We start from the raw sequence: 12133 nt of genomic DNA, 5'->3' as shown, positions 1-12133 counted from the left end.
TGCCCGAACGCATCTCCGCAACCGTCGTTCACCTCTGTCATCTATGGCTCATGGTGCACCACATTTGCCACGTCGCTGATTTTGGACAGTCCTATTTTGCCATGCATGGTACACTTTTACCACGGCGGCACGCGAACAGTTCACAAACTCAGCCGTTTCGGAAATGCTTCCACCCTTTGCCCGAAAGCCAATGATCATGCCCTTTTGGACGCCGGATAAATCGCTTCGTTTCTGCATTACGCCAACGATTGAAATGTTTTCCGAAGCCCTCTCACACCCTTTATATACGCTCAACTGCACTGTGCTGCCACCTGCCTTCTGTCAGGGCGGGATTTAGGGGAGGGCAGGCGGGCTACTGCCCCGGGGCCTCCACAACAAAGGAGCCCCCACAGTATAATTTTTACAAAATATCTTAACTTTCAAGGGTTGAAAATATCGGATATATACATATATATCAAAATATTAGGATATATATCAAAGTATCGGATATTTTCGAAAATATGATGATCTTTTCAAACTCTGATTAGGGGCCTCCACTCCTTCGTTGCCCCGGGGCCTCCACACTTCCAAATCCGGCCCTGCCTTCTGTGATTGGTTATTTAACTCTGACGTGGAAAGTACATGGTGGTCACATTAATATGACTGGATTGTGTAATATGTTGTCCTGCAGTAAAATATGACACACATCTATGTCAGGGGCACCTCAGACCAATCAAGAAGCGCGAGAATGCACACATGCCTACATCTAATGAGAAGATGCATTAGGCATCATAAAAAAGGAAAAATTACCAACATTGCTCAATAGTCTCTGAATTTGGTGAATAAGGAGAATTTTTTGGAGACCACATTGACCATCCATAACCTCCCATCAGGGTACCTCTGTGTGTGATCCATGTATTAATTAAATATTCAAAATATTTGTTAGCAGAGTATGAAAAGCTTAAATTATTTGCATATTATAAAGGTTAATTATACGTTTTTATTTCTTTTCTCGCTAAGGTAAATAGCAGTTCAAAATCTATCTTCTACAATCCAACTTCATCTATAGATTCAGGGGGAAAAATGCTAAAAGAAAATGTATTATTCTTTTTTTATTAGTATGAAAAAAGATGTTTGTTTTCAAAATTTGTCTTCATGTTTAATTGTTTTTTTAAATAATTCATTAGTGTATGTACCTTTTTATTATGTATGTGTATGCTGGAATAGTTTATTAATAACTAAACTTTACGTAGTTCAAATGGTTTGCATAATATTTTCATCCTTCTAATTTCCTTAGTTTGAAAGGGAGAAACTTACAACTGCTGATGATAATCTTGAAATGTTCATGGAGGTTGCTGCAGAGGTGAAGTATAAGTTTTATCACATGTTTTACTGAAAACTACTTGATGCATATTTTGAAGTGGCATGTTTTATTCAGGTTTATTAAAATTCATCTCATTTCAGTGCAAAGAAGCTACTGAAATTGATTATGAGATGGATGATGTTGCGAAGAAAGTTTCACAGAAAATGTCTCACAATCGTCAAGAAGAAAAAGACATTGGAAAAGCTATCAGGCGTAAGTTGGGCTTCAAAATTTTAATCATATAATTATACTATTTTATTTAAGCTACAGTGCTATTAAAACTTATCTGTGTGACTTTTAATTGTAATTTGTATTATGTACTTACCAAAGAACCACCCCAATAATGTAAAAATGGAAAAAATTTAAGTAGATAGCAATCAAAAAAGCATATTGAGACACGTTTTTGATGCAAAATTTTTTTTCTCTTGCTCCCTGTTATTGAGACATAAAGTTTTAAAGTCTGCCAAAATTTGGCAGATGGCATCTCATTGAAGCTGAGATGGCCACCAAACTAGTCTTCTGCATCAAACTATTTGCCTCCAGCTCAGTTAATCACTATTCCAGACTAAAGAGTTCTGATAAGAACAAAACTGCAGTCTCTGGATGTGATAACCGGGCTGTCTGGTAATACATCGAGCCTCCAGACATCGAACTTCCACATATCAAACTTTTCTATATATCGAAATTCGATACATTCGTAGATTTTTTTTCCACTTTAGACTGTTTGTCTCATGAAAAATGAAGGTTAGGGGAGAATATTATGTTCACTAAAGGTTGCTATGAAACTCAGAAGGAATCTGGGGTTGAAGGGTGTGTAGATAGGTCGTTGTTCCGAGTTCTTAAATACCCTCAAGTTTATTTCAAATCTTAGTTGTAACCATTAACACTGTAAAATCAGTTTCAAGTTATCCTTTTTGTCTGTTGGTTATCATTCCTAGTCTTTTTAGCTTCATTAAAAATCATTCATGTTAAGTAGATTCATTTTTTACTTTTCTCTCGGTTACATGTCAAAACGCAAATCACCTCATGTTGCAAATCCAGTTGAACTGCCGAAGAATAAAGATGTATGAAGGCACAAAAATGTAATTTCTGTTAATTTTTCAGTTATTAACTTCGTTTAATCCGATGCTCGCATAAATTAGAAATTGGGTTTCGTGCACGAAAATTAGCTTTAATTTTAATGTTTTAGGAGTTTTTTATGATAAAACAAGATCGTTTCTATGTATCGAAATTTCTATATATCGAATTTTTTTCCGGCAATTTGCTACTTCGATGTATTGAGGTCCAACTGTATGTAGTTCTGCCTTAGCCCTGGCGTAAGGGCGGTATCTTACTACCTAAGCTTTGCCTTCAGTTCACAAGTGTAACACTTGCTGGTGAGATAAATTCACTTTATCCCCAGTTTGCAGCCACTCTCAGCTTCAATGAGATGTCATCTGCCTTCAGCTTGGTTATTCACTATCCCAGACCGAAGAGTAATAAAAACCAAACTGCAGTCTCTGGATGTGATAACCGGGCGGCATGGTAATTTGCATGTATCAACAACTTTGTTTTATATGAATGATCTGAATTTTAAAACTTCTAAACAATCCCACGCCTTTTTGGTTTTTATTGCCTAAAGCCTACTTTCTTTTAAACTGCATCTGTATACCAAATTTTGTTTCATTCCTTGAATTATTTCTTTATGGGTAGCTGTCAAGCTTGACAAGGAATATTGTCCTGCTGCATTAGGCCTTTTAAATGACTGACACCAATATTTAGTATGAGTGGGATTGGATAAGATAAGTGCCTTGGAAAAGATAATTGCAAGGAAAAAAGGCAAAAAATCTGAAGGAGGAATCCTTCAGATTTTTTGCCTTTTTTGTTTTCTGATTTTAGAATTCTTGGAGGTATTTTCCACTGATCAAAAAAATAAATAAAAAGCAAGCAAACAAACAGACAGACAAAGAAAGCGATGTGATAAAGGAAGTTAAATTTTAGATAGCCTTATTCATTCTCAGTGGTTCCCAACATGTAGTGTCTTTTCTTTATTGATTGATCAATAACAAACTAAAATCCTGATTTTGTAAAAATTTCTGCAGTTATGTTTTTTTTTTTTTTTAATTTCAGAAGATGTTATTTATTGCATATTTCATACTGGTAGATGAAAATTCTGCAGTTATGTTTTTTTTTTTTTTTTTAATTTCAGAAGATGTTATTTATTGCATATTTCATACTGGTAGATGAAAATGGGCTGAAACAGTTCTGGTATAGTGTATAGACAAAACTGGGAAAAAGTTACTCTATTCAGTTCAAGTTCTCTTTTTGCATTCCATAGGGGTTGGTGCAAAGTCTAACAACAGCACAATAACATATTATTAAAATTCAATTTCTTAAGAATTTTATTCTATCATAAAATCATTTTGTCATGAAGTTCTTTATGGGGTTGAAGTTGGCTAACCAAATTTGTCCTTTGTATTCAATGATGCATTGTTTTTCAAGTCAAATTAATAAAAAAGACTTGATTAAAGCATAAATTTGCTATTATTTTGAATGTTTAGTGATTAAAAGGATGTATGGAAAAAAACATGAGCAGATACCAATAAAAAAAGGAAAAAAAAAACTGAATTAAGCTTTAAACGTATTTGTGAAACATGAAAGAAAACATTAATTTAACAGAAGTAAATGCCATTTCAGTTTGTGAATTGAAAATTTCTGCACGTGCAGATAGTGGAACGGACGAGTGTCCAAGTTCCATGAATGATATAGATTGAATTGTAAAACATTAATTCAGTTCAGTTCTAAGATAGTGTAACAGTATTTTGTAGTTTAATTCACATGAGTTGCCCTCTACTGTCAGCGCATTAGTGTAGACAAAATGTTTTATTACAGTGTTTTTCTACCAACTTACAGCAGTCAGCATAAAAATTTATATTTCCAGTCTTAGTCATTTATTTTCCTTTTATTTTAGAACATCAAAAACGACAGTCTGCCTTAGAAAAGTGCATATACTGCCTAGATCAACCGAACATGAAGCATCATTTAATTGCGGACATTGGTATAGAAGTATGATAAAATTACTTATTCAGTTATGATATTATTATTATTATTTTTTTTTTTTTGCATACAAGCACCTAATGTTTTTATTGTGCTTAAAAGCATTAGGTGTAAAACTAATTGTAAAACATAAAGAGAGGCTCATAATACATAATGAGCACAGCAGAAGAGAAAATATAATTTTTTTCCAGAAAGAAACAGGGTAATGGCATCAGTAACAGACATGCTTAAGACATTGCTCTCATGTTCACTCAATTTTCTGAGCCTTTTAATGTATTTTATACTTTTAAAACTATTTTTCTTTCACGCAACTACATCTCATACAACGTTTGGCTGCTTCTGGATCCTCTGAATGAGTCAATTCTATTTTAAATTGCTCAATTTCGAAAAAAGGCCTAACCCCCAGTAACAGACACTGAAAATTCTGATGATATCCAGTAATAGATAGGATGAAGAAAGGATGAGTAATGAACAGAATTCCCATTTTCTCTTCAAAATGTGCAAAATTCTTCATTTTTAGACTTAAAACCTTATTTAATTCAAATGAATATGAAATATTGGCAGACGTCATGGTGGCTGCACATAACCTTCCGCCACTGCCTTGAAAATACCAACTGGCTCATAAAATTCACTCTGATAAAACTAGAGGGTTGCAACGTATTCATGGGTCGCAGCAACATCAGTTTTATCCGCCTAAAATTCTTATTATTTAAATCCAAACTTATGACTATCTGTTCTGGGCACTTTTCTATTACTGGTGCCATTACTTTATGGTTAACTGGGGAATCTATACACATGTGATTGCTTTTTGTAGGGCAAGTTAGCATTTTATCTGGTGAAAAATTTCTATTCCATCAAATCATTGTTTTTTTGGAATGATAACCTTTCAACAAAGTTGGTTAAATAAAGAGAATATACTAAGTTTAATTTTATCTGTCAGGTATCTCATTGGTTAAAATTATATAACTCGAAATTCGACAATGTGGGGTAAAGTGAAATAGTTAAAATAATTTATATTTTTTTCCTTCAAAATGAACATATTTAGTTTGAAAATCACAGCACATGAAGAAAGAACCATTTACTTTATAAAAGAACTTGTATTTAAACGTGAAATAGATCAAATAAAGAACTGTATGAGTTAGTAAATGAATATGAAAAATAAATGAATTAATGTATAATTAAATTCATGTATAAACAAATTAGAGAATGATAAATACAGAAGTGAAGCAATAAATGTTTAAGAATTTATTAATAAATGAATGAACCAATGAATCTGTAACTGAATGAATAAATACATGAATTAAACTCTTCCACTTTGGCCTAGCCATTTTGTGCAGCGTGCACTCAACTAATTGTTCTACACAATTAAAACCTAAACATGCCTAATATTAAGTAAATAGGTGCGGCATGGAATATAACTTGATCTTAATTAATATTTGAAATGTCAGTAACTAAAACGTTCTTATTTTAGACGAAAAAATGTTACTTTCTTGTTTATTTTATGCAAAAACTTTTTTTTCTTTTTTGGTATACCACACAATGTTACAATATTAGTGTCAAATTTTGAAAGTGGCTTGTAGTACCATGTGCCTTAATCTTCAAAGTTAACTTTTTTTTTTTTTTTGATGAGAATAGTTACCAACAGGTTTAATAACAGATAAAATATAGCCATATAGCTGGCACCGCAAACAGAGAAAAGGTCTTACTATTTCACTTTGGCACACATTCCACTACTTTCTTTTGTTTTTATATATAAAGAGTTTTTAATGTCTGTACACATTAAAACTACTTTTTAAAATTAATTTTAATTTTTGATGTTATTTCAGGCTTATTTATGTTTACCAAGTTATCAATCCATTGTTGAAGGCCACTGCTTGATAGTTCCAAAAGTACATGTATCATCGCTTCTTTGCTTAGATGAAGATGAATGGAGAGAGATTGAGGTATTTTTTGTTAAGTCCATTAGAAATGACATAATGCTGACATAAGGCTAAGAAATAATTGTTAACATTTTGTTAATGTTTTAAATTTTGTTTTAATCCTCCAACCTGTGTAGTTCAACCGTAGTGATGGAATTAGTTCAGGTAATTTCTATCACGCAAATTTACACATATGAATATTGGCTGCCAATTAATTTAAATGATAATAATTATTAATACCACAATTTTTCTATCAACTTTTTTTTAAATTAACATTTATTAATTGTATGCATATTTCTGTGAGGAATGATTTATTTTTCTCAAATATTGCCTCAAATATCAGGTTTTAAAAAAAAATAATGTTTTTAAACTTTATTCAGCTTCTGTAAATGGAGTTTCTGTTATTCATGATAAAATTACATTCTGTTCACTAAATATTAAAATTAAAATTTTAGTTGAACCATTGTCTATAGGCTCTTTTAGTGTAGCATCAACTTTTTTGCTATTAATAGCTATTTAATGCAGGACTTTTATCTTCACAAAAATTATAAAGCAATCTTAAAGTAGGATGGGAATGGTAAAGTGCAGAGAAAAGTATTGACACAAGATACGTGTACAACATTGTATGATAGATGTGCAGATCAATATAAAAAAAGAAAAGTTAAATTTAAAAAAATAACATTGTTTCAAATGTTCATAAAATTATGTAAAAAATTAATCAAGACTTATTCAATAAAACTTAAATTTTTAATGAATAAGTTTAAGGAATAGTGATTTCAAACAGAAATTATAAACAGTGAATACAGTAACTAAATAACAAAAAAAAAAAAGTTTGATTCAGTGTTCCCTCATGTGTTTTAGAGTAGAGGTGAAATTGACAGACACACACACATATGAGTAACCATCTCATAACCTTTGACTTTTTTTAAGATATGCAGTTATTCAAAAAATATTATTGAAAAAAAATATGATTTTTCATTTTTTAAATCTTGTTTTATTATTAATTTATCCTAACATGCTAGCTTTTTTTGCAGAAAATTTTATTTATTTGTTGTTTATGAACTTATCAACATAGTTTCTAATTCTGGGCATACTTAAAGTACTTTTTGTGAATTTTTAAAAAATGGCGGATTATGGCCAATTACCGATTATTGCTAATTAATTGATATATTCCTCATATATACATATACTAATGGCCCTTCCTGTTCTTGTTTGTGTTGAAAAATTATCTATCTTAACCGTTTATCCGCCAATGTTCCAAAAATAGAACATGATATTTAGCTAAAAATTTTCTCAAGAAATGACTTTCAAATGAGCAAGTTTTTATCAGCACTTTTGAGTCTTGTTTTGAAGTATCTTTTGAAGTGCATTTGGTTGTTTATACATTCAGCATTTTTATTGCCATTTTTTAAACATGAGTATTTTTTTTAGTTTTCTGCAGCTTTTTCTCATAAATTTTACCAAAAATTGGCTTTTACAGAAAATGAGATGATATTTAATTTATTCGTAAAAAATACTCGAATGTATAATTTAAAAATGCTTGTGGAAATGTACAATGATATTTTCGAAAGATATATGCCCTTTCAAAGTAGCATGTTCCAATTTTGGAACATTGGCGCTTTCAGGGAGTCAAACTTCTGGGAAACGAATTGCTCGAACCCAAAGGAATAAATTTCAAGTTTCATAATATATGATTCTTTTATCTTTTCGTTTTGAATGTACTCTCATGTGGATATTTGCCAAACCAAATAAGTTCACATTTTAAAAGGGTATAAGTTTTCAATAGAAAATAATTTTTTGTTTCATTTTTATGAGGTTTTGAAAGAAATTGGTTCACTTCATTTCCTAATCAAGATAGACCAACCTTTACTTACCCGTGAACAATATTATCTTCCCATATGTAACACTGTACGTTTGACCTTCAGTTTTGATGATGGTGATGGCATAAGAAATTTTCATCAGAAATGGCAATTAGTTATATTGGAAATGGACCATGGGATTTTGAGAAATATTCCTGACTGACCTGCTGCTGGCCCTGTAAGAATAATAGGGTAAATCATATTAATCCATATTGATTTTACTTGGGGTCCAGCTCCTTTGCATAACTTAAGACAAATTAAAGTTTCGCAACAAAAATATTGGAATACCACCTTTAATTTTAATAGAATGAATATGGGCTCTTAAAAGTACTCTTAAGATACAGAGATCGTACAGAGTCAATTAAAAGGAGACAGGCTTAAAGTATATCTGCACGTGTTTATCAAGGGAACCACAGGAATAGTTTGGTAAGTGTCACCGGCGAAAGTGAAAATGACACACACCTCTCTCAATCTTGTCTTAATCTTTTAGATTTTTTTTAGAACCTATGACTTCTATGTTCAAACGGCGGCTTTTCGAACATCCATAATACATTATGGGGTAGACCTTTTGAAGATGCTTTCCAAATGACCCATTTTTTTCTTTTGAAACATACTTTGCCTTTTTGAAGGGAGACATTCAAAGTAGTTAAAATCTGGAGTGGTCAGTTTCTCAACCACTAAGTAAAATTGCTGCAACTAAGCAGAGAAAAATCTACACACACATCCTCAGTCTGCCTGTTGATTTTGGTTAAATTTAAACTTTTTTCAGTTCCACTGGGTATGCCAATAAATATTAATTTGCTTTCTGGTATCATGAGCAAGTCGCTGATCGGATGCTAATTTTGTTGCATGATTGGAAACGTACTCATTCAGTAGGTCGCAATCACATATCAATCTTGTCTGGAACATATAAACAGAAGAAAACCTCCTCGCTCTTTAAAATATTAGCATAGATTTTACTGTGTAAGTTTGCCTTTCATACGAAGAAGAAATTTTTTGATTAGGTGCAGTGGTTCCGGAGAATACCAGGAACATATAAACATACACAAAATAAACCCTCTCTTTAAAATATTAGTATAGATAAAAAAACCAAAGGATCGCTCCAATTGCATACAAAATTACCAATTTTAGAAACTAACAATTCTGTGACTCTAAATGGTTCGCAATGTCCAAGGCTAATAGAATGCTATATGCCTTACCCTCTGGAGCCTCAAATACGTTTAAAAGTTTTGGCAGTTCTTATGCAGCCAGCGTGAGTTATTTTTCACTTGTTTATATTCCTTAGCGTTCAGTTCAAAGGGAACCTTCAACTATTTTACCATTGCAACTGGGGGCAATCAGCGCTTGGGTTCGCATATATAAGAATAGATCAGTAGGAAACATAAACTGATAGCGAAGACAAACTATTGGCTTAAAAAATTAATATAAGTACATATATGCATAATTTATAGCCTATGTCACTCAGTAAGAATGCACCTTTCATACAGTGAAAGAGTTGTTCAAATAGCTACAATGGTTCCAGAGATTACCTCGAACACATAAACATACAAAAATCCACCCTCTCTCTTTATAATTATTAGTGTAGATACATTTCAGAAAAAAAAATGTAAATGTTATGTTAAGTGCCTGGTTAAAAAATAAATAGATAAATAGTAATGAAAGTAAAATGAAATGAATTTCAGTTTAAAAAAAATATTTGAAATTAAAATTTTCTTCAAAAATACAAAAATAAATGTTAGCTTGACAAAAATTAAAAAGTTTATAAAAACCTTTCCATTTTTGGTCTGAATAAATCACAATGTATGACATGATTGGGGTAAATAAGCCATGTATATCAGGGATGAATTGATAATTTCTCCAGTCAAGATTACCAAGACATCAATCAGAAGTAGTTGAATCCTGAGTATAAGTCAACTCTATGTTAGTGAAGAATGTTTTTTCTACAAAAGCAGTGCTAAAACAACGCTTCGGTGTATTCTAGTACTAATTGGCCTCAGTGTATATAAATACCCCAGTGATACTCTTGGGGACTACAGCACTGATACCCTTGTTATGACATCCAGAGACTGCAGTTTTGTCTTTGTTTTGAGCTCATCCATTTGGAATAGCCGTATCCAGCTGGAGGCAGATGTCCTGTCATTGAAGCTGAGATTACCTTCACACTAGTTTCTTAAATTAATTTAGCACACTCTGAAGATTCCTCAGGCATGGTGGGGCTCAACTTGTGAAGTGAATGTAAATGCTTTGGTAATAAGCTGCTAGTTACTGGCCCTATTTGTGAACGGTAAGTAAGCTGTAAATTAAAAATAATAATCAAAGGCAAAACAAACCTTGCAAAAGGATATACAGTATAACTTCGATTTAACAAATTCCTCAATTTAATGATACATTTCACTGGTCGGCATTTGACTTCATTGAATATCTATGGTCCTCAATTTAACAATCTCCCTGATTTAACAGTAACTTTTTCCAGTTCCTTGACAATGGTTAAATGGGGGTTATACTGTAGTTAAACACTACTGCAATTTTAATTGTTTTTTAAATAATGCATTATAAACAAGCATGGCTTCCTAATAATGTTAAAAAGGAAAGAAAAAAAAGGCACTTAGAGTCTGTTTCTTTATCACAGAGTATGAAAAACTATAGATTTTGAAGTTTGAGCATTTATTAATACTATTTTCATTTTATTTAAGGACTACAAAAGGAGATTAAGAAACATGTTCAAGGCAGAACATAAATCAGTGGTGTTTCTTGAAACAAGCATGAATTTCAGGTATTGTCCTCATGCAGTATTGGAGTGTGTTCCCGTACCTTTTGAAGATGGAGACATGGCACCTATGTATTTTAAAGCAAGTGAAATTTATTATGCTAAAATTCCTTTGCTAATTTTGTTATTTGACTATCATGGTAGAAATTCAACTATAGAGCTTATTTGAAGACTAACTTTATGTAGGTATGTTTTTTGTAATGGGGTCTTACATCAGGTCCTGTAATCAGACTTTTGTTTCAGGGAGGTTTTACCGAAACGTTACTCATTAAATCTACATGATCAATATAATTTGATTTCATCCATATATTCTATTGCTTTTTGTTTCAACAGGTTATTTAAATGAAGGGGTGTGGGCATTGACATAATTAAAAACAAACGAATCTATTAAACCAGTGCTCTCCAACCTACGGCCCACAGGCCAAATCCGGCCCGCTAGCAGCTTTTTCTGGGCCTGCATGAAGTTTGCAAATGGAAATCCTTTTTTTTTTAAATTTGATAATATATCGCTCGTTTAGAAGAAGAGTGCCACAATATCAATTTTTTAATTTTTTTTTTTCGCTTAAAGGTCTTCAAATGACATTATCTTCTTTGAAAAATAATAAAAGATTTTTTTTGGCCTAATATTAACCACTGGAGAGCACAGCAAACGTATTTTTCTTAGTGCAAACTGCCTGAAGAGTTCAAATTCAAACGTTTCTCCTGTAAAATTTCATTTCTTTGTATTGTGGCACTCTTCTTCCAACTGAGCGGTATGTCTTTTTAAGCATTTTAAAAGAAAACTAATCCAAGAAAAACTCAAAAACCACTACTAAGCATGATCGTAGCCAGAGTGGGGCAGGAAATGTAAACTGCCTCTCCCTAAAGAAGAGTCTTAATTTTTATTTTCCTCCTCAAAGTCACCAAAAATAGTTTAAAATTACATTTTTGGCACTTAATATAAAATTTCTGGAGGATAGTCGCTTACCTGTTCTTTCCCCTTTATTTGACCAAAAATCCTTAAATGGTATTTTGGCGATTTCAATTTCAAATGATTTCCGGGGAGAGATTCCGAGGATCCTTTCCAAACTTCTCAACATATGTAGCTTAAACTTGTGTTTTGAAACTTCAATTTAAAACAATTTCTAGAACAACTACTTAATTCTGACCATTCTTTTAACACCATCAAACATATCCTGAAATGTGTTTCATGGGCTTCAACTCCAAAAAG

The 12133-nt window shown here is 32.1% G+C and overlaps 1 protein-coding gene across 1 annotated transcript in view; it reads left to right on the top strand.

Annotated features, from left to right (window-relative positions):
• LOC129234535 (CWF19-like protein 2) overlaps window positions 1-12133 on the top strand; it is a 62313-nt gene that overhangs the window by 39482 nt on the left and 10698 nt on the right. Inside the window, exons 11-15 of the mRNA XM_054868550.1 lie at window positions 1277-1342; window positions 1444-1555; window positions 4293-4387; window positions 6205-6321; window positions 10850-11005. Coding sequence (XP_054724525.1) covers window positions 1277-1342; window positions 1444-1555; window positions 4293-4387; window positions 6205-6321; window positions 10850-11005 — 546 coding nt within the window. The remainder of the gene's footprint in view (window positions 1-1276; window positions 1343-1443; window positions 1556-4292; window positions 4388-6204; window positions 6322-10849; window positions 11006-12133) is intronic.

Source organism: Uloborus diversus, chromosome 1 (assembly GCF_026930045.1).
Source record: "Uloborus diversus isolate 005 chromosome 1, Udiv.v.3.1, whole genome shotgun sequence".
Classification (NCBI taxonomy): domain Eukaryota; kingdom Metazoa; phylum Arthropoda; class Arachnida; order Araneae; family Uloboridae; genus Uloborus; species Uloborus diversus.
This window is presented reverse-complemented; position numbering and strand designations above follow the sequence as displayed.